The following is an 18,224-nucleotide window of genomic DNA, read 5'->3' as shown; positions in this document are numbered from 1 at the left end:
TTCCCATAATAGGTACCCAGCTATCTAGGAACGAAAATTTCCACATGCTCTTTCTCCTGCATGTCATATTGTGCAATGAGGATCACGTGGCCTAAATGTGCTACAATTAAAAGTGTTGGTTAGTGAGGATCAAGTGGCATGGGAGGAAGTGGTGGTCAGTGAGGATCAAGTGCCTTCATTGTTGGGAGAAAAGTGTTGGTCAATGGAGGATCAAGTGGCTTAGATGTCCCATTTTGAGAGTAAAGCATATGACAATACACTTTGGTTAGTGAGGACCAAGTGGCCTAGATGTCTTACTTTGAGAGTAACAATACAATCCTAATAGCATACAACCAAGCTAATTTTAGGACAACATGTTGAACTGCACATGAAGCTACTATATGTGACCAAGATTGAGGACTTGTCTGCCCAAAAAGAAAAAAAGATTGAGGACTTGGGAATGTGGTAGGCTAATTGTGTGAAAAATAGGGGGTAAACCATTCTCCATGAAAATATCCATTCTCTTAAGCCCATTTGTGGGCATTAGAATCCAACATGGGGGGGAAACTTGTCACACTAGTAATGGTTCCCTTATGGTATTGACATTACATGTGCATGTACATCTCTCCTGCATCAGAGATATGACAAGTGCTATATACAATTCAATTGGTCAGTACTTGTTGAGATTACATTATTTTCATGATGTTTCAATGATCTAAAATAAGTAGTTTAGTCATGGTAGCGAAGAATTTTACGCCTCCTGGTCATTATCGTTAAAGAAGTACCCATAAGTTATAGCTTTGTGGTTCTATTGAAAAGTAAAATAAAGGTCCTTTGAGATACACACTTCAAGAAAATATATTTACATAAAAAGGTGGAGGACAAAATCGGATGCATACATGGTCAACGTACCCGATTTAAAAGAGGTAATAAATATAACAAAAAACTAATCTACGTCAACAAGAGGGGTGTATAGCTCAGTGGTAGAGCAATCGGCTGCAGTCCGATAGGTCACCGGTTCGACCCCGGTTGCGCCCTTTTGCCCCGCCCGCTGAACGCGGTCTCAGCTTTTCACTGCTCTCGCGTTGAGAGTACTTATTTTCTCCGCGTTCGGTGGGGGTACAAAATAAATTTTTTTGGCGGCCTAATCTACAAGCCAGAAGCTTTTGAACTTCTCGTCCATGGATAAGAAGAAATCTATAAGCAAGGAAAAGAAACTGAAGAGGAAGGAGGTAAGTCTTTTTGGGTCGCATGTGTAAAGAGACCAAACCGATTGGATTGATTAAATAGCAACTATACCTGAAGCTGGCTATTATGTATGCTAGACACTTTGAAGTGCAAAAAATAGAACTGATACTTCCTCTTCAAGACCAACATAGCTATGCTCCGACTGAAGGAATCAATGTCGTTTACTACGGTTTGCTGTCCTAGCCATGTCAGCGAGAGACAAACCGATCAACACTAGTATTTCTGTCCTGAAACGGGAAGGTGTGGGAATGCCTTATTTGAAGGGAAACCTCAGCTTCATAACAAGAACAGTTCAACTCTTCCAAGTAATAGTTGCAAAGCTATCCTTGCCTCTTATTCCTCGTACAAAAAACTCTGTGCTTCTCTCTTCTGAAGTTTGGAGTATTTGGCTGCACAAACTGCAGGTTGGGCATACCAGCCTTATGCATGAAATTGCCACGCCAACCACAGATGTCAGGAATCTTGCAGATTTGGGTATTGGTCTTAAATGGCAGCTTCTTCCTGAAACACGGGACCGCATAATTGTTGTTTGTCGATATCAAAACTTTGAGCATCGTGTAACAGATAGTCGAAGGTGTCATGGTTAGCTTGTGAGCCTGGTATACTCGACTTCCAGCATTATCCGCCAAGAGGTACATTGTCATTGCTCACAATATTCGGCTGTGGTTGACAGTACGAGTACAATTGCTGTTGATGGTGTGAAATAAGACACATCTCAGCTGCACTGTGGATAGGCATAGTCAGGTGCCGATTTGGCCTTTCTTTTTGTGCAAAAAGAATAACCTTTGTTTGGCCAATAGGAATACAAACCTGCAAGGACCCATCCATTGGGGCCACAGGCTACCGGCTCAGCTACACACCGTCAAGCCAAATGCCCGCTAGGCTCAAAAGAGTCTCACATGTTGTCTACAGGCAAGAGGGAAGGCAATGATGGTCATATTGGAAAATCTAGGCATGTACCACATTTGTCCTTGGTATCATGGTAGAATATAGAGGGGCTTGCTAAACCCTATGCAGCACAGGAATTATTTACCAAAGGAAGAACTTTGAACCAAAGGGAATGCGCAAATCAGATGACACATATGCACAAGAATCCTACACTAGATACCCAGATCTGGAGTATAAATAGCAGTAATGAGCAGGCACAATACTCAAATTATATTCCACCTTAATAGATTAAAATCTTACACAGCTGTACTCCCACAAAATCCCAACACTTGCAGCTCCTAAGTGAGCTTCAGCTTGCCAAAGTGAGGAGTTCAAAAACATTTTGTTTAGTAACAACTCTAAAGACTTTTGGCGGAACTTTCTTAAACAACAAGCCCCATCTCCTCTTACGGACACCATACTCGGGCATGCCTATGCACACGTGCTATATGGTGTCCCTAACCAGCCAGCATCACAATCTCTTGCACGCATCACGTCCTACATCCTACACACTTCTTACAGCCAGTGGTGTCAAACATGCAGCCTTGGAGCTTCACAACGACCCAACGAAAGATCATGAGGCGTGCGTACGGAGTTCATTGCATATGGAATAAATGCTATGGCCGCGAGCTTAGCAAAGCTTTTCAAGGAAGGTGTTTGCACCTGGACCCTTAACTCCATCACTCTCATTCACAAGGCCAGGGATCCCATGTGGCCGGAAAACTACAACAGTTAGCCGTTTCCCAGAGCTTCAAGAACTCAGAGGCATGGGACAGGCAGGTACTCTAGATCACATACTCACACTTAGAGGTGTCATTGAGGAGGCCAGAGCACGAAGAGAGAGGGCTTATTGCTTGTATTTTCACAAAGCTCTTGACACAGTGTTGAGATCTCGTCTCATCAGACGTCTAGAAAGAAAGAATGAAAGTTTATTAGTGTCTTCGATAGACCGTACATGCTACATAGTCATAAGAACCTCAATACAAAGCCAAAGCATAATGTCGATGTCGGTGTGGCCCCCATCATCGTCACTATCATCATAGATCATTAGAATACACAAGAGAATCCAACGCAAGATCATGAAGGACCCGGCACCCGATGAGACAGTGGTAGCATAAAGTCAGAGATAAGAGTGCTGTTGACTATCTGTGGGTGCTACACGGCGTGGTCTTCTGGTAGAAGATCTGCGTCGGGCCAAGGCTACAGTGACCTCAGTAGGTCCTACCTCCATCCTGAACATGGAAGGAATGTCCCCAAGTGTAATCTGGGTGTCCATCCTCTGTCGGGTATGACATCACTGGATCTGGGTCTCGATCGCGTCGTAGGTCCGTGTGGTGAAACGTGTGATGTCTTGCTGGAAAAACTTTGCGATCATCCTCTGAGAAGAGTCTACTAGTGCATCTCGTTCCTGTCTCTATGATTCGAGTAGGTGCTCGTGATGTCTAACTGCCTCATGGATGAAGGCGGCCAACCATAGAGGAGGACAATGCTAGCCATGGCAATCTACGTTGGCCTGAGGTGCAGTCTCCATACCTCCTGATGCGATATAGATACGTGATGACCTGGAATGTTGTATCAAGTTGTAGCGGGGGTGATTCAAACTCAGCTTGAATAATTTGATGAGGACCGACGGCTTACCTGCTAATCATACGTAACAACATGAGGACCTGGAGACGCTCCACCCGAGCCCACTTTGCATCTGAAAGATCCTGCCCCCAACTAGGGCTGCCATACATCCCAACTGGTCGAATCAAGGAGTTGAACAAGAGGACCTTGGTCCAGAGGTCCTGAAAGTGTAAGTGGAAGCACTGCCTTTTCAATCTGGGTAGAGAAGTGTACCCTCTGCTGAGATGGGCCTGCATAGTTGGTCTCATCGTAAAAACAGTGCCAAAAAAGAGAACCCCTAGGTATGTGTAAGACGAGACAATCTGAACGTGCAATCCATCAAATGTGAGCTGCTCTATGCATGGGTGCTCGGGAGGTATTGAAGATCATAACCTTGGTTTTTCCAAGGTTAACCTTCAAATCGTGTGACTCACAAAAGGATTGTAGTGCATCTAAATGTCTTTGAAGGCCCTCTGCAGAAGAAGATAAAATTACCACGTCATCTGCATACAAGATCTGAATCAGAGTACCAGCAAGAAAGCACCCATCCCACATCTAAATGTCTTTGAAGGTCCTCTATAGAAGAAGATAAAAGCACCACGTCATTTGCATACAACAAGATCTGAATCAAAATACCATCAAGAAACCAGCCCCACCTAGAGTCTACATAAAGGTCTTGAGCTCATTTATGTAGAGGCCAAATTGGGTGGGTGAAAGAGGACACGCTTGTTTGACCCCAATAGTGCTCATGATCTCCTCTGTCCAAGCAGACCCAGACCTGACTTTGCCCAAAACTTGCTCGTAAATTGCCATGACAGCCCAAATGATCTCCTTGTCATAACCCAGATCATGCAGCCATCTAATAAGGCGGGCCCTTGGTACCGTATCAAAAGCTTTGCAAAAATCCACAAAGCAAGAATATACCTTCTGCTTTCGTGCTGGCCTCCTCAATGATACATCTGAGTGAGTATGTGGTCCATGGTGTCGTGGTCATGTCAGAATCTAGATTGCCCCTTTGCTCTGAGCCTCTGCATCTTTGCAAAGTGGCTGACCTCGGTCTCAAGTACTGATGCATAGATCTTGGACATGACATGTCCAATCATGATGGTCCTAGAATTCCTCGGGTCCATGGGATCCCTTGCCATGTGAATAGATGAAATGGTGTTAAAGGTCTAGGTGCGTAGGAAGCCGAGGCAAACACTTCATTAAATAGCTTTGCTACGATCTAGGCTAGGATGTTAATCCCATATGCAATGAATTCAGTACATAAACCTTGATGATCTTTCGCTTGGCCGTTATGAAGCTTCATCACGGCGTTCTTAATACCATCCTTAGTGCAAAGGGTACAACACGTGGGGCGGGGTGTGTGTGAAAGGTCAGGGCTAGGCTGATATGGGATATCATATAAGGTGCATGCATAAGTGTGCCAAACCTAGGTGTTTGTTAGAGGCAAGGGGAACCGTTGTTAAGGAATTTCCTCCAAAAATTCTTAGAGTTGTTACTAAACAACGGCGATACTCACACATTGTCTTTGGTTCGGTCGGAAGATTATGTTTGGTTTCAAATTTGAGTTGATGATGTAGAGGCTTACACTCATCATCGTACCAACTATTGCATGGAACGGCAGTCCTAGAGGTGGTGGGCGTTTGGAGCGAGTAGTGTATAGGAATGCGTGAAGTGCAGCCTCATGAAGTGAGCGAGTGATCAAAGCTGCTCGGTCCTCTAGCAGGGGTATGAAATCGATGTACGTGAGTAGTGTATAGAGTCGGGTAGAGTAGCCAGGTGAAAGATTGCGATCGAAGTGTATGTCATGATAAGTGGTATGAGTGATCGAAGGGGTGTGTGGCATGGCAAGACGGGGAGTGGAGGTACGGAAGAAAAGGCATTTTTGGTCAGCTCCTAGAGGAAGTGGTGCAACAATGAAATTGGTAATATGAGGGGGGGAGGCAGGAGATCCGATGATGTAGTTGACCACGCTAGAGGCACCCCCCATGTGGGAAACAAGTGAAACCACCTGAAGAGGGCCATCGGTTGGGACGATTGTAGATAATGAGATCATGCATCCTTCCCAAGTCTAGTAGTGCATGCCCATAAGATGTGACTGGGGCTTGTCTATCACAGAGACTCGTGACATACCCGTGTCACCTAAGTTGATGTCCGGCAACAAGATATCATTATCTCTGAAATCAAGAAGAGGCACTTGACGCACCCCGGTCCTCGCATTGACATCATCTAAGTTGATGTCTGGCAACAAGATATCATTATCTCTGAAATCAAGAAGAGGCACTTGACGCACCCTCGTCCTCGCATTGAAATTGTAAACTACTCGGTGCTTTCTATCAATTCAGACAACGGATTTTGCAGAGGCGTTTGAATGAGATGATTGCGAGTTGCCAAACACATATTCTTGAACTTAAGAGTTTGCAATTAAGCTGGAATTAAGACTTATACAGCTTAAACACAAAGTGACATCATGGGAAAATGCAATATGATTGAGGGGCCAAGACGCCCCCCCCCCCTTATCCAGGCTCACTTTATTCTTGAAAATGGAGATACAAGACCAAGGTGCAATGCACCTTCCAAACTGATGAACTCAGTGAAAACCTAGGACCTAGATACAAGACTCAAGAGCATATGTGCAAGGCATATGTGCAAGGTAGACAACAAAAAGGAGGACTCCAAGCTCAGGTTTCAACTCTTGGCTTGCCCAATCCACAAGGAAGAAGCCTGCAACAATCACCACTTACATCCAACATTAGAGACAAGCACTAGTTTCTAGAAAGATAGTAGAAACAACATGAAATAGTGCTGTAAATGAGATAAACTTGACAATACAGGCTCCCTTCGTGACTTGACCCTTTTGTAGATGAAGTCCTTGATGCCTCTGAAGCTACCTTGGGAGTAGAGAGTGTGGAAATGGGGCTAGAATGAGAACAGCTTAGAAAAACAGCCTGTAAGCTAGAGAGAGAAAGCCTTTATGGAGTGATAGCTGTAGAGAGAGAGAGTGCCAATGCTGATCCCAAGGATGGGGATGTAAGAGAGGAGATACTGCTGTTCCAGAGGTGCACAGAAAGGCAGATTTCTGCAAGGGAAATGGGCTGGAACAGTAGAGAGAGAAATTCTGCAGTAGAGAGAGAAAGACTGCAGCAGGAGAGAGAAAAGGGCTGTGGCTGCTCCAGGCTAGAAGAAGGAGAGAGGATGCTGCTGCTGTTTCAGAAGAGCTGAGAGGGGACAGATTTCTGGAGAGGAGGGGCTGGAACTGTAGAGAGAGAATGTGCTGCTGTAGAGAGAGAAAGTGCTGCTGAGGTGAGAGAATGGCCTGGGGAGAAGCTGGCTGCACCCAAGGAGCTGGAGAGGTTTTGCTGCATCATCCAAAAGGAGGGAGAAGAAAAGTGACGAATTTTTCATGTGAGGAATGAAGGGGAGAGGCCTTCTTTTATAGGCTCAGGCCCCCCCCCCCAAGGCCTAGAGTGGAAGGTGGACACTTGTCCCAGATTTTTGGTGGGCTGCAGTCCCAAAGAGGACAGCCCACAACCTACCCCAAATCTACCAGATTTGGGGCCAAACACTTGGCCTGCATGCCCTGCCACTTGCCATGCATGCTGCCACATGTGTGGGACAGGTGGACTGACCTGCCAGCTCAGATTCTATGTGGCAGTCTGCCACGTGTCAGCTGCCACATCACTCCCAAAAACCCTAAAATTTCAAAGTTGTCAGAATTCAATTCTGATCGCACCCACGGGTTCCTAACAGCTTAGACTATCTATTGACGTACTCTAAGGTCATAATCGAGCCATATTGAGCTCATTTGTTTGTCGTCTTATCTTGTATCTCCATTACTCTTGGCATGCTACCACACCCACACCCAAAGCTCAAGGAACATTCTCTTGAATGGTTCCTAGGTCGGTATGCAATCTGTGCATTTGATTGGTCCCATGTTTGGGTCCTCAGGTGGGGTGTGGTTTCCAGATGTCCCTCTCAAAGAGAGGCCATCACTCTTGTGGGTCACTAATGCCCATAACCCCAAGCAAGGGGGTCCACCCTCAAATGCTAGACCTACTCCCCATTGTCCGTAACTGAACAACAGGAAAACAATTCATTTCTTAATAAGCATACTATTGAAAAACAAAAAGAAATAGTACCAAGCAAGTGGATACACGTTGAAGCAGGATGACAGAAATCCCTAACAAAGACTTCTTCGTGGCTCGAGAAATCCACAATGTCGCTGCATAGGGCAGCGTCTCGGTGTCATCTCGGGCATCTCATGCAAAGTGGGACGTCTTAGGTGGAAAGTAGCAGACTGCAATGAACAAGTCTCGGCTGTCCATACGTTGGAGCCGGATCCATAGAAATCTGGAATGGATGTCTCTCCTCTCTATCGAGATCGCCCCTAAAAGGGATGACCTGTAGAGTATTGCAACTCCTCCCAAATCTCGGACCCCACCTGTATCCCTCGTCTCGTCTCGTCTCGAAAAGCCGTCTCTCAAGTGTACCAGCTAACAATTGGCAGGGGGCGCTCTGGAATCTGGTGTGTCTCTCTATAAAAGACTATGTCTCGACCTGTTAATGACTCCGAGAAGTTCCCTGGTTCTGACCATAAGGTACCATTACAATTCCAGATAGTGCAAGACAAGGGCTTGGTATCCTGAGTCTCATAGATCCTGCCCCCCTATGTGGGAGAAGGGGCGGGCCCTCTACGAGGCCAGGTGTGGAGTCTCCTATCTCGTACCACTGTCCACTTCCCCTCTTTGCGGGGCCATCTGTCTCTCTTACATTCAACCATATTAAAATCTCCCATAGTGATACAATTACCATCTGCACATTGTAAAGATTACCATAGCCCTTTTCTATCCACTACTGAATTGGGGGCATACAGAGAGAAATTACTGAAAATGATAAGACATTTAAGCATTACCCATCTGTTATGCTATCTATGGTGACTTGAGTGACACCTCCATCGTAGTGAGATAAGACACCAATGGCTGTCCCACCCTCATCCTCCACATGTGAAGTGAAATACCACACTCTTCTTTTATCTATAACTTTTTTTTTTTTCCCAAGAAAAAGACTTCTATTAAGTAAGAGAAAAAACCCGCAAGAGCAAGCTCAAAGCGGAATACATCATGAAATCATGAGGATAAATTAAAAAACCCCCTCAGAGTGAGGTGGAGAATAACCAAGGCTGAGGCTGAAAGTGCCACCTCAACCCTGTAGTAGTTTCAGAGAAGAAAGGAGAATCCTTCCATTTCCTGAAGAAAGAAGCCCTCCTGGCTGAGGCTGCACGGGAGTCCCCCTGCATACCCGTCCATACGGCCATCAAAGTATGTACGATGTCTGTCCAGATATACTAGCCAAAGTGTGCGAGGGATGAATCTGAGTACCCTCCAAAGCCTCTGTGCATCTGGCTCTCCAGATATGCCAGGATGCTATGCTCGCTAGAATCTCCCAAGAAGTATCCACAGAGGCATGTACAGCTGTAAAAGGAAGGTGTGGTACCACATCCAACGAACAGGACTCAATCCGATGACGTCGAACCGAAATGGCCCGAGAGGAGTCAACTCCCTCATAGAAAACCTGAGGTCCTATAAGAGAAAGCCAAGCCACCGAGCCCCATGTCATAAAAAATGGTGAATGGGCAAAGTGACTGAAAATCCTGGCTACCCCCATCCAAATCATCCTCGCCTGTCTGCAATCCCATAAGCAATGCTGAGTAGACTCCGAAGCAGAAAGGCATCGAGGGCATGTAGGGTCGGCTCCGAACCTGGACCTCCAAAGGTTCATTGCAATCCCTCCATGGATAGAAAGCCAAAAGAAGATAGTGATCTTTCTATTCCTGTGGGATTTTCAGAGTCTCCTCCAGAAGCACCTCTGCTGATCCTCAGTAATACCAAAAGTCTCCCAATGAGGAACTCTGGAGGGTCTCCAACCTCTACTACTGAGCTGATATCTCCTGGCATTACTGACCGTGTAATGAAAGAAGGGGATGCTCTTCTCTCGATGCTCTGCGTCAATCCACTCCCACTCTCCAGGGTCCCACTGCAAATACCTTATGGGAACTCCCCCATAGAGCCAGAGCCTCCAAGACCCGGTGGAGAGTAGCCGGGGGTCTGGGTCTAGGAACCACTCTGAATCTGATCCCTACATCAAAAGACCTACAACCCTGATAGGCTGAAAAGCAGACTCAAGCAAGATGTCCTCTGTGGACCTGAGCAATCTGCCACCATCCTGGACACTAAAAACCAAAGCATCCTCTTGTGCATCTCGAAAGGCCAAAACCTGAAGCGGAACCCCGCCTCTCGAAAAAGTACCTGCCCAAGTGGAGGAAGTGAGTGGCATATCATCTGTGTCTACCTAAACCTCTGGAAGGGCTGCCTCAATCTGCAAGATCCTCCCTGCACTCCCTCTGAGATGTCCTGTCAACCTTGATTTGGTCTCCTCTGGAAGGCTGCGGAAAGCTTTGCAAGACCCCATAGAAGATGCAGGTCCCCTCTCCCACCTGGACCACTGCATGTAGAGTGAGGCACCCAGTGGTCTGCCATGATCATCTAAAATACTGTCATTCCACATGATGGGTTGCCTATCAATCTCTTCCCGAGAGGAAGGAGGAATCCTCCGAAGAGTGCTTCTGAAACTAGCCCAAGCTTTCAGAATGGCAACCATGAGAGGGGACGAAGGTGACCTGAGGTGTGCTGTGGTGAAGATCCATCTAACACTGCTCATCCAGTCTCCTCCTGAAGAAGGTGTGCACCTCTGTATGCTGCTGATAAGAAAGTCTTTCCACGGTTCCTGCCCTGGCATAAGTCCCCGCACCACCAACTTGCAAAGTAAAGCTCTGCACTGTAAATCTGGATCAATAATATTGAGACCCCCTTCCTGTGTAGGCAGGATGAGGGTCTCCCAAGCCACTCTAGCTAAGGCATCTGCTGTGCCATCAAGCCTACTCCAGAGAAAGTTTCTGATCGGTCTTCTGAGCTGAATGATGCAGTCCCTAGAACGGCACCAACATGAACAAACAAACCAGGCTGTGGCCAAGAGGACCTGGTTGACCACCACAAATCTAGAGGCAAGATCCAGCTTGGCTGAGCTCCAAAAAAGAAGCTTCCTTCTTATGCTCTCCAAAACGGGAGCAAACTGCTGCGTGGTAGAAATATCCAAGCCGACCTAGCAGCCCAAATACCTGATAGGCACACCCCTCTGAACCCAAGTGAATCCTATGTCAAGTCCCCAAACTGGAGTGTCCACATCACTGATCCAAAAGCCATTGGATTTATGCCAATTTATCTGCGCCCTTGCCGCCAAGCAAAATAAATCCAATGCTGTCCTGAAAGAAGTGAGCGTCTGTGGAGTGGCATCCAAGTAAATTGCTGTGTCATCAGCCAACTCACTGTCAAGTAGCTCCTCTTCCCTTCTGATGGGAAGTCTCAGCCCAAAGATGTCAGCTTGAGATCTAACATAGATACTCATAGCTTCGGCCACGAACAAAAAAAGGAAAGGAGCAAGGGGGCATCCCTGACGGACTGATCTCGAAATCTGAAATCTCTCACCCCTTACCCCACCAATAAGTACCTGGCTGTGGGCTGATCTGTACAAAGAGGAAACACCTCTGATCCAAGCATCAGTAAAGCCAAAGCGTAGAAGGGTGCCCTCCAAAAAACCCCAATCTACTCTGTCATAAGCTTTTTCAAAATCCAAAAGTAGAATGGCAAGATTCTGGCCACTCTGCATGGCCCACTCTAAAGCTTCCCAGAAAGAAAAAATGTTATCAAAAATGCTTCTGCCATGCACAAATCCCGTCTGAGTGTCATGAATGAGATCAGGGAGAAGTGGCTGCAATCGGAGGCTGATAGCCTTGGCCAGAATCTTGTAACAAGTCCCCAGAAGTGTGATAGGCCTCCACTGGGACACTAAATTTCTGCTACCTCCTTTTGGGATAAGGTGGATGAGACCCTCTGTAAGCGACCCAGGCATCTCGCCAGAGTCCCAAATGGCCTGCAGGGCTGAAGTAATATAGTCTCCAATCATATCCCAAAATGCAATGAAAAAAGACGGGGTGAGGCCATCTGAACCTGGGCACTTGCCCTTGTGAAGGGCTGAAAGTGCAGTCCTGAACTCTGTGTTGGTGAAAGGTGTGTCGAGTAGAACATGCATACCCGGATTCACCAACACAGGGATGCTCTGCCAAATAGCCTGTCTAGCATCCTCTCTATCGTGTGTCTCAAGATCAGCAGTAAGAAGGGTGGCATAGAAATCTGAAACTATGCGTAAGACATCATCAGGCTCTGTCTGTAAAACCCCATGTGAGTCAATAAGCTGGGATACACTCTCTCTACTATGTCTAGGGCCAAGAGTAGAGAAAAAGTGTTTATTGACTCTACCACCCATCTGAATCCAGAAGGACTCCCGTGCATGAAAGGCATACTCTGCTCTCTGATCAAGCAATAACTGCATATGAGCCCTTGCTGCAGCAAGGCGCTCCTGAATCCAAGCATCTGAAGGCCGTTTCTGCTTTCCCTTTGCAAAGCTGCCAACTGCTGGCGAACACCAATCTCACGTCTGAGAATATCTCGTCTCCTGGTACAAGCAACTGAGTGGTAGAAGTCGCTAATACCAGAAAGAGCAGCGGCTACATGTGATGGATATGGCTGCCCACCCTGAACATGAGCAAACCATATCTGTAGGGCTGCCTCTGTAAGGTCCTCCTCTGTGTAAAAGGCATCTGGAATCCTGATGCTGGCAGACCGGCCTCTCAAGTGAGGCTCTGAGATAGCCAGCACAACAGGGAAGTGGTCTGAAGTGGAAACCCCAGCAGCAATGCATACCGATCCACCTCTGTCTAGTGCCCAGTCATCTACATAGAATCTGTCAATGCGTGCATGAATAGGCATCTGTTGCCTCCTGTTCGACCAAGAGAACAGGAGGGACTGTGGCTGAATAAGAAAGGCATCATCACACCAAGTATCTCTGCCACAGAAGTGAAAAAGGAAGGCATCCCAAGCTGCTCTCTCCAAAGAGTGAAGTCCGCCTTCTCTACCCCCTTTTTTGTCTGACGGTAACTCGACCATGTTAAAGTCACCTCCAATCACCCATGAATCCACAATGGGGGCCCAGGAGAGCAAAGTCTTCCACATAAGGACACGTTCCCCTCTAATGTTGGAGGCATACAGGTTAAGGAAACCAACCTTATGCCCTCCAATCAAAAGAATAATCCACTGAGCTCTAGAGGGAATAATGACTCCGTGCCCAACAACTAAGGGGAGAACTGACTGCGAAACTGAAATAGAAGTGCCCCCCCTGGTGCCCAAGGCAGGCGACCAAAAAGTATGGCCAGAAAGCAACTTGCCTGACTTGGCACAATCTCTAGAATCCAGCTTGTGCTCTTGAATAAATAATATATCAATGGAACCCCCAGTAACACCTGGATGAAGCTGATCTCGGATCAGCTGTCTACGGCGGCGATGTGGGACGCCACCCAGGCCCTGTATGTTCCAACTAATAATCCTCATCGACGGGAGGATGTAGAGTGGAACACCTTACCCGACCTAGTGGCAGAAACAAACCCCTCAATAGGGGAAGACCTCCTGCTGGAGGAGGGAGGGATGGAACCAAGTGGTGGAAAATCAACAGGGGAAAGAATCCTGGCACCTGAAGAAGAAGCCCTGTCAACAGGAAACCCAATCACTGGCTCCCCAAAAGTAGCGGGCACAAACTCCTCCGTTGGGAAATCTGAACCCTCTGCCAAGGCTGAAAACGAGTTCCTGTGGAGCAAGCCAGACACCGGAGTGCGAAGGATCCCTTGTGAGGGAAGAGGATCAATAGTGTAAGCTATCCCCTTTCCCCTATCCAAGGGAGGAAGTGAGGAATGCTCTCTATCCTGTGTCTGCCCAGTTGCGGAGACCTCTCCTGCCTCAAGAAGAGCATCTGGCACCGCTGGATCTAGGGAAGAAGCTGCAACCGGGGAGGAGGTCGAAGCTTCAGCGTCTCGGACTGTGCATGGTGAGACTGGAGGGACAGCTCGAGGTGAAGCAGAGTCCACTAAAGTACCCTCGTGAACTGAAGGAGGAATCTGCACACGTACCGGAACCCACTGGAGAGCGTCGCGTGTTCCTGAGGTAGGAGGGGGTCGAGGAGGAGGTGAAGGACCTGTACCACCCCCCTATTGAGGCCGAGGAGCAGGTGCTGGACCTGTACCATCACCAATCTGAGGAGGACCGCCATGCGAAGGTCGAGGAGCAGGTGCTGGACCTGTACCACCCCTCTGTCGAGGCCGAGGAGCAGGTGCTGGACCTATACCACCCCCCTGTCCCCCCTGTCGAGGCCATGGGGCGGTAGCTGTACCAGAGGGCTTCTTGGGCCTTTTCTTCTTCCTGGGGCAATTTCTGGCAAAGTGTCCAGAGGGGTCCTGCAAATCCTGCACTGGTCCTATCTGCCTGAAATCTCTACTCTCTGGCGAAAAAAGGAACCATCCGGGCGCTGCAGCGATCATAACATGATCCATCTTGAGGTTAGGATCCTTGCAAAGGACCCTAACTCTAGGAACCCCATCAGCCTTGGTTGCCTCTGCTGCAGTCAATGGCAACCCAGGGAGGGGTGGGATCTCAGCAACTGCGCCAAAATGCTTCCTAATAACAGAAAGAAGTCGATGGTAAACCTGGGGAAGCCCGGGGAATCTGATGAAGAGCGAGAAGACTTTCTTATCTGCCTCCACTGGGTCGAAACCAATATGAAAGGCTGCAAAGAAGATCTTCCTGTGTCCCAGGTGTAAAAACTCAGCCTTGAGCACAGTGCTCGCAGCTTCTGGAGTGTCAAAAACAACCTGGAAAAAACCTCGTCCCAGAAGACGGACATCTAACAATCGTGGAGTGAGGTATGGGGGGAGAGCCACAAGCATCCAGTCTCTGGCTTGGGATCTGGAGGGGTGAGACCCGAAGATGCGTGCTAGCAACGTGGTAGAGCATTCAATCTCTACATCCTTCTTGAGCTGCTGCAACTCGTCTTTAGAAAAGGTAATAGTTTTCGCGGCCGATGGAGGTGGAGTAGGATTGGCTGATGGAGTATCCATCGCCAATCGAGGTGAGGAGGCCGACTCTAACAAATTGAGGGCTCCTTCCGCTCCAAAAAAAGCTGCGGGAGAAAAAGGGGGGCAGAAAAAAAGGGAAAGGAGGCGAGGAGGGAGCAGGGGGAAGGGGAGAGAAGGGGAGGGGTGAAGGGGAGAGGATGAGAGGCTGAAAGGGAAAGGGGCAAGCTGAGAGGGAGGGAGGGGGCAGGCTAGGAAAAGGAAAGGGAGAGGAAGGAGAGGCTGGAAGGGGGCGGGCTGGGAGGGGGAGGGCTGAGAGGGAGAGGAGAGGAAGGAGAGGGAGAGGTAGAGGAAGGAGAGGGAGAGGTAGAGGAAGGAGAGGGAGGGGCAGGGAGGGGGCGAGGCAGGCTGAGAGGGGGAGGAGAGGGAGCGGGGAGTGAAGGGAAGGGGGCGGAGAGGCTGGGAGGGGGCGGGGGAGCAAGCAGGGGGGGGGCGGAGAGGCAGGGAGGGGGCGGGGGAGCAGGGGGCAGGCTGAGAGGCAGGGAGGGGGCGGGGTAGCAAGGGGCAGGCTGAGAGGCAGGGAGGGGGCGGGGGAGCAGCAGGCAGGGAGGGGGCGGAGAGGCAGGGAGGGGGCGGGGGAGCAGATTTCCACAAGCCTTGACTTCTTGTAATGCTAGAAAGAGAGGTGATAAAGAATTAGCTATCAACCAGAAAGCTAGTTCCTCACTTCTACCAGGGTCCATCAATCCTATAACTAGCATTCTTCTTCTGCCCCTTTTAAGCCCTGGGGCAGGGTTGTTAGCTTGTATATTGCAGGTTCCCGCTTGGCCACATCTATCCATCTGGATGATTACAGATTGCATGCTAGCAATCTGTGCCTCCACTACTGGTGTACTCCCTGGGGCTGTATGTAGGGTTGCGACCTCTTTCTGGAGCTGTAAAATGTCTTGCCGTAGCCCCTGAATGAGCCCAACCTGCTCCTGTGTAACCCGGGCCTGATCCTGAGCGAAGCGGGCCTGCTTCTGTGCGAAGTGGGTCAGCTCTACCTCACGGGCTCAATACTTTGCACCTCAATGAGGAGAGACTTTCAGGCATAAGGTGGTTCGGCTCTAGGAAACTCCGGTCCTAGAGGTATCTGAACCTGAAAGGGATGAGGTATGAGGCTGGATAGTCAGTGGTGTGAGCTGTGTGAGGTATGAGAATGACTAAGGTAGGGGTGAGGTGATATCGGTCGGAAGCGGGAGGGGTGACTGGCTGAGAGGAAGGGGTGAGAGGAAAGATGAGGAATATTGTGGTCAAGTGTATGTCACCTCTGGTGCTGGTGACATGGGTGATGAGACTAGAGTCGGGTCCATTCTAGGGGGGGAAGAGATTGATGTTGAGGTCTCCGCTGGTGCGGATGTAGACCCTGTATGAGTTGCTATGGATGTCTTATTTTTTGCCTTTTGTATAGCTGTGCTATCAACTTGAAGACCACTCCAGCTGATGCATTTATTGACGTCTTCAATGGTGAGTTTCTTTTTGAGTGTATCCTTCTCCTTATCTCCTTTTGCCATTGTGTCTCCCTCTTTCTTCTCTTTCTTTGGAACCGGATGAAATCTATTGGAGAGGGAAGGGTGTACACCCCTTCTTATTTTCCATATGTAAAGTGATTGATGGACTAAAGAGTGCTCCCAATTTCCACGTAGGTCTAAGTTCCAACCTTGTAGAAAGTTAAGAGCGTTGGACAAAGATTCTCCTTGAGAATGGATCTACAGCAGCACTCGGGGCAGGCTCCCACATTGGGCTTAAGGCATCGCAGTAGTAGGAGTAAGATATAGGTATCCTCACGGCATCGACAAGAGCCCCCTTTGGTTTTGTATGGCCTGGCCTGCGTGTTCGATGGTAGAATCTGGGCCTTTATGCTATGGTGGGCTGAGGGGAGGGCCCCTAGCGGGATTGGAGAAGAGGTAAAGGCGGGAGTAGAAGAGGTAGGGGAGAGCAGTAGAGGTGGTAGCGAACCACCGGCTGGGGTGGCGAACCACTAGAGGTGGTGGTAGAGCAGCTAAAGGGTGAGGTGGAGAATAGGATGGTGAGGTAGGTTGGGGAATGTTGAGATGAAGCAACAGGAGTGCGAGGCGAGCCAACAACAGGATGAAGCGGGCAGAGGTGGCAAGGCAGCAAGGTGAGGCAAGCTGAAGCGGGCTGAGGAGGAGTTGGGGTATGATCAGGAGATCATTTGGGCAGTCATGGCACTTTATGAGAGTCTCATGCATGGTTCGGATATGCGCAAGGTGGACAGAGGAGATTCTGAGCACTTTTGGAGTCAACGAAGATTGTCTACTATCACCAACCTTGTTCGGCCTCTATATAGATGAGTTCGAGACTTTCATTGGACCTTTGGGGGGGGTTGGCCGCTCTCGAGATCCTCCTTTACGCAGATTGATATGGTCCTGTACAAAGATCCTCCTATATGTAGATGAAGTGGTCCTACTCTCATTCTCAACAGCAGAGGGCCTCTAGCGGCACTTGGATGCAGTTCACACTTTCTGCAAGGCACGACTTGAAGGTCAACCTTGGTAAAACCAAAGTCATGATCTTTAATACATCCCCGGCAGCCATGCTTTGAGAACACTTCACACTAGATGGATTATTGTTGGACATTGTTGCATCCAATACTTACTTGGGGGTTCTTTCTCTGGCTTGATAATGATGCGCCTAGCGTTGTAGGCCTGACTGAGACTTACTTTCAATACAAGGATGATGCGAAATGAAACCAGAATATATTTTGCTCACTTATGGTGAAAATTCTAGTGCTTTGAATTTTTGTTATATATGTTTGCATAAGTATACGTATGAAAATTGGATGCAACATCACTTTATACATGAAAAGGTCTTGAGCAATGAAATTGAACTTATCTATTGTCCTTTAGAAGATGAGGTAGTTGATATCCCAACCAAATCTCTTGCCAAGATTAAGCAAGAGAAGTTTTCGAACTTGATGGGTATGAACTTGTGTCTAGCTCACGTCCCCCTTGTGTCTACCTGTCGTATCTACCACCTCAATTTGTGAATCTAGTGCACACCCTCGCATAAACTTGTATTCAAACTATTTGTCAAGTATTTCCATAGTTATGTGGATTCCTTGGAGGACCACCTCCTTGCACGAGCGGTTGTAGGACAGCGGTAATACTTCTGCAAGTGTAGTGTCGACCCACCCTTTAACTAGCTTTGGCAATTATGGTGGGACATTTTTGTTTTTCCAGAGGAAAGAGATTTATATTAATGCTTGAAGACCAACGATGCGAATCAGCAATCCGTGAGGTGCTGATCGTGGGAAAAACAAAGAGAAACTGCTGTTAGGAAAAAAGACCACCTGTTTCTAGAGAAACCATCTTGTTTTTAGAGAAAGCAACCTGTTTCTAGAGAAACTAGCCTGTTTCCAAAGAACCCAGCTCACTACCTAGGGAAT

General features: G+C 48.1%; 1 protein-coding gene and 1 non-coding gene across 3 annotated transcripts in view; both read left to right on the top strand.

Moving 5' to 3' along the window:
* The first annotated feature begins 945 nt into the window (after positions 1–945).
* Positions 946–1,017, top strand: TRNAC-GCA (transfer RNA cysteine (anticodon GCA)). The gene has a single exon. It is a non-coding gene; the product is annotated as a tRNA-Cys (tRNA).
* The window catches only part of LOC147880155 (Acyl-CoA N-acyltransferases (NAT) superfamily protein), a 109,163-nt gene continuing 91,936 nt past the window's right edge, over positions 998–18,224 (top strand). For both annotated transcript variants that reach the window (XM_087371066.1, XM_087371067.1), the window contains exon 1: positions 998–1,211. In XM_087371066.1, the coding sequence (XP_087227192.1) occupies positions 1,161–1,211 (51 nt within the window). In that variant the 5' untranslated portion in view covers positions 998–1,160. The remainder of the gene's footprint in view (positions 1,212–18,224) is intronic.

Source organism: Dipteris shenzhenensis, chromosome 32, assembly GCF_047967505.1.
Source record: "Dipteris shenzhenensis isolate YYH24624 ecotype China chromosome 32, Dip_SZ_1.0, whole genome shotgun sequence".
NCBI lineage: Eukaryota > Viridiplantae > Streptophyta > Polypodiopsida > Gleicheniales > Dipteridaceae > Dipteris > Dipteris shenzhenensis.
Note: the sequence above shows the minus strand (reverse complement) of the source record. Positions and strands in the feature narration are given on the sequence as shown.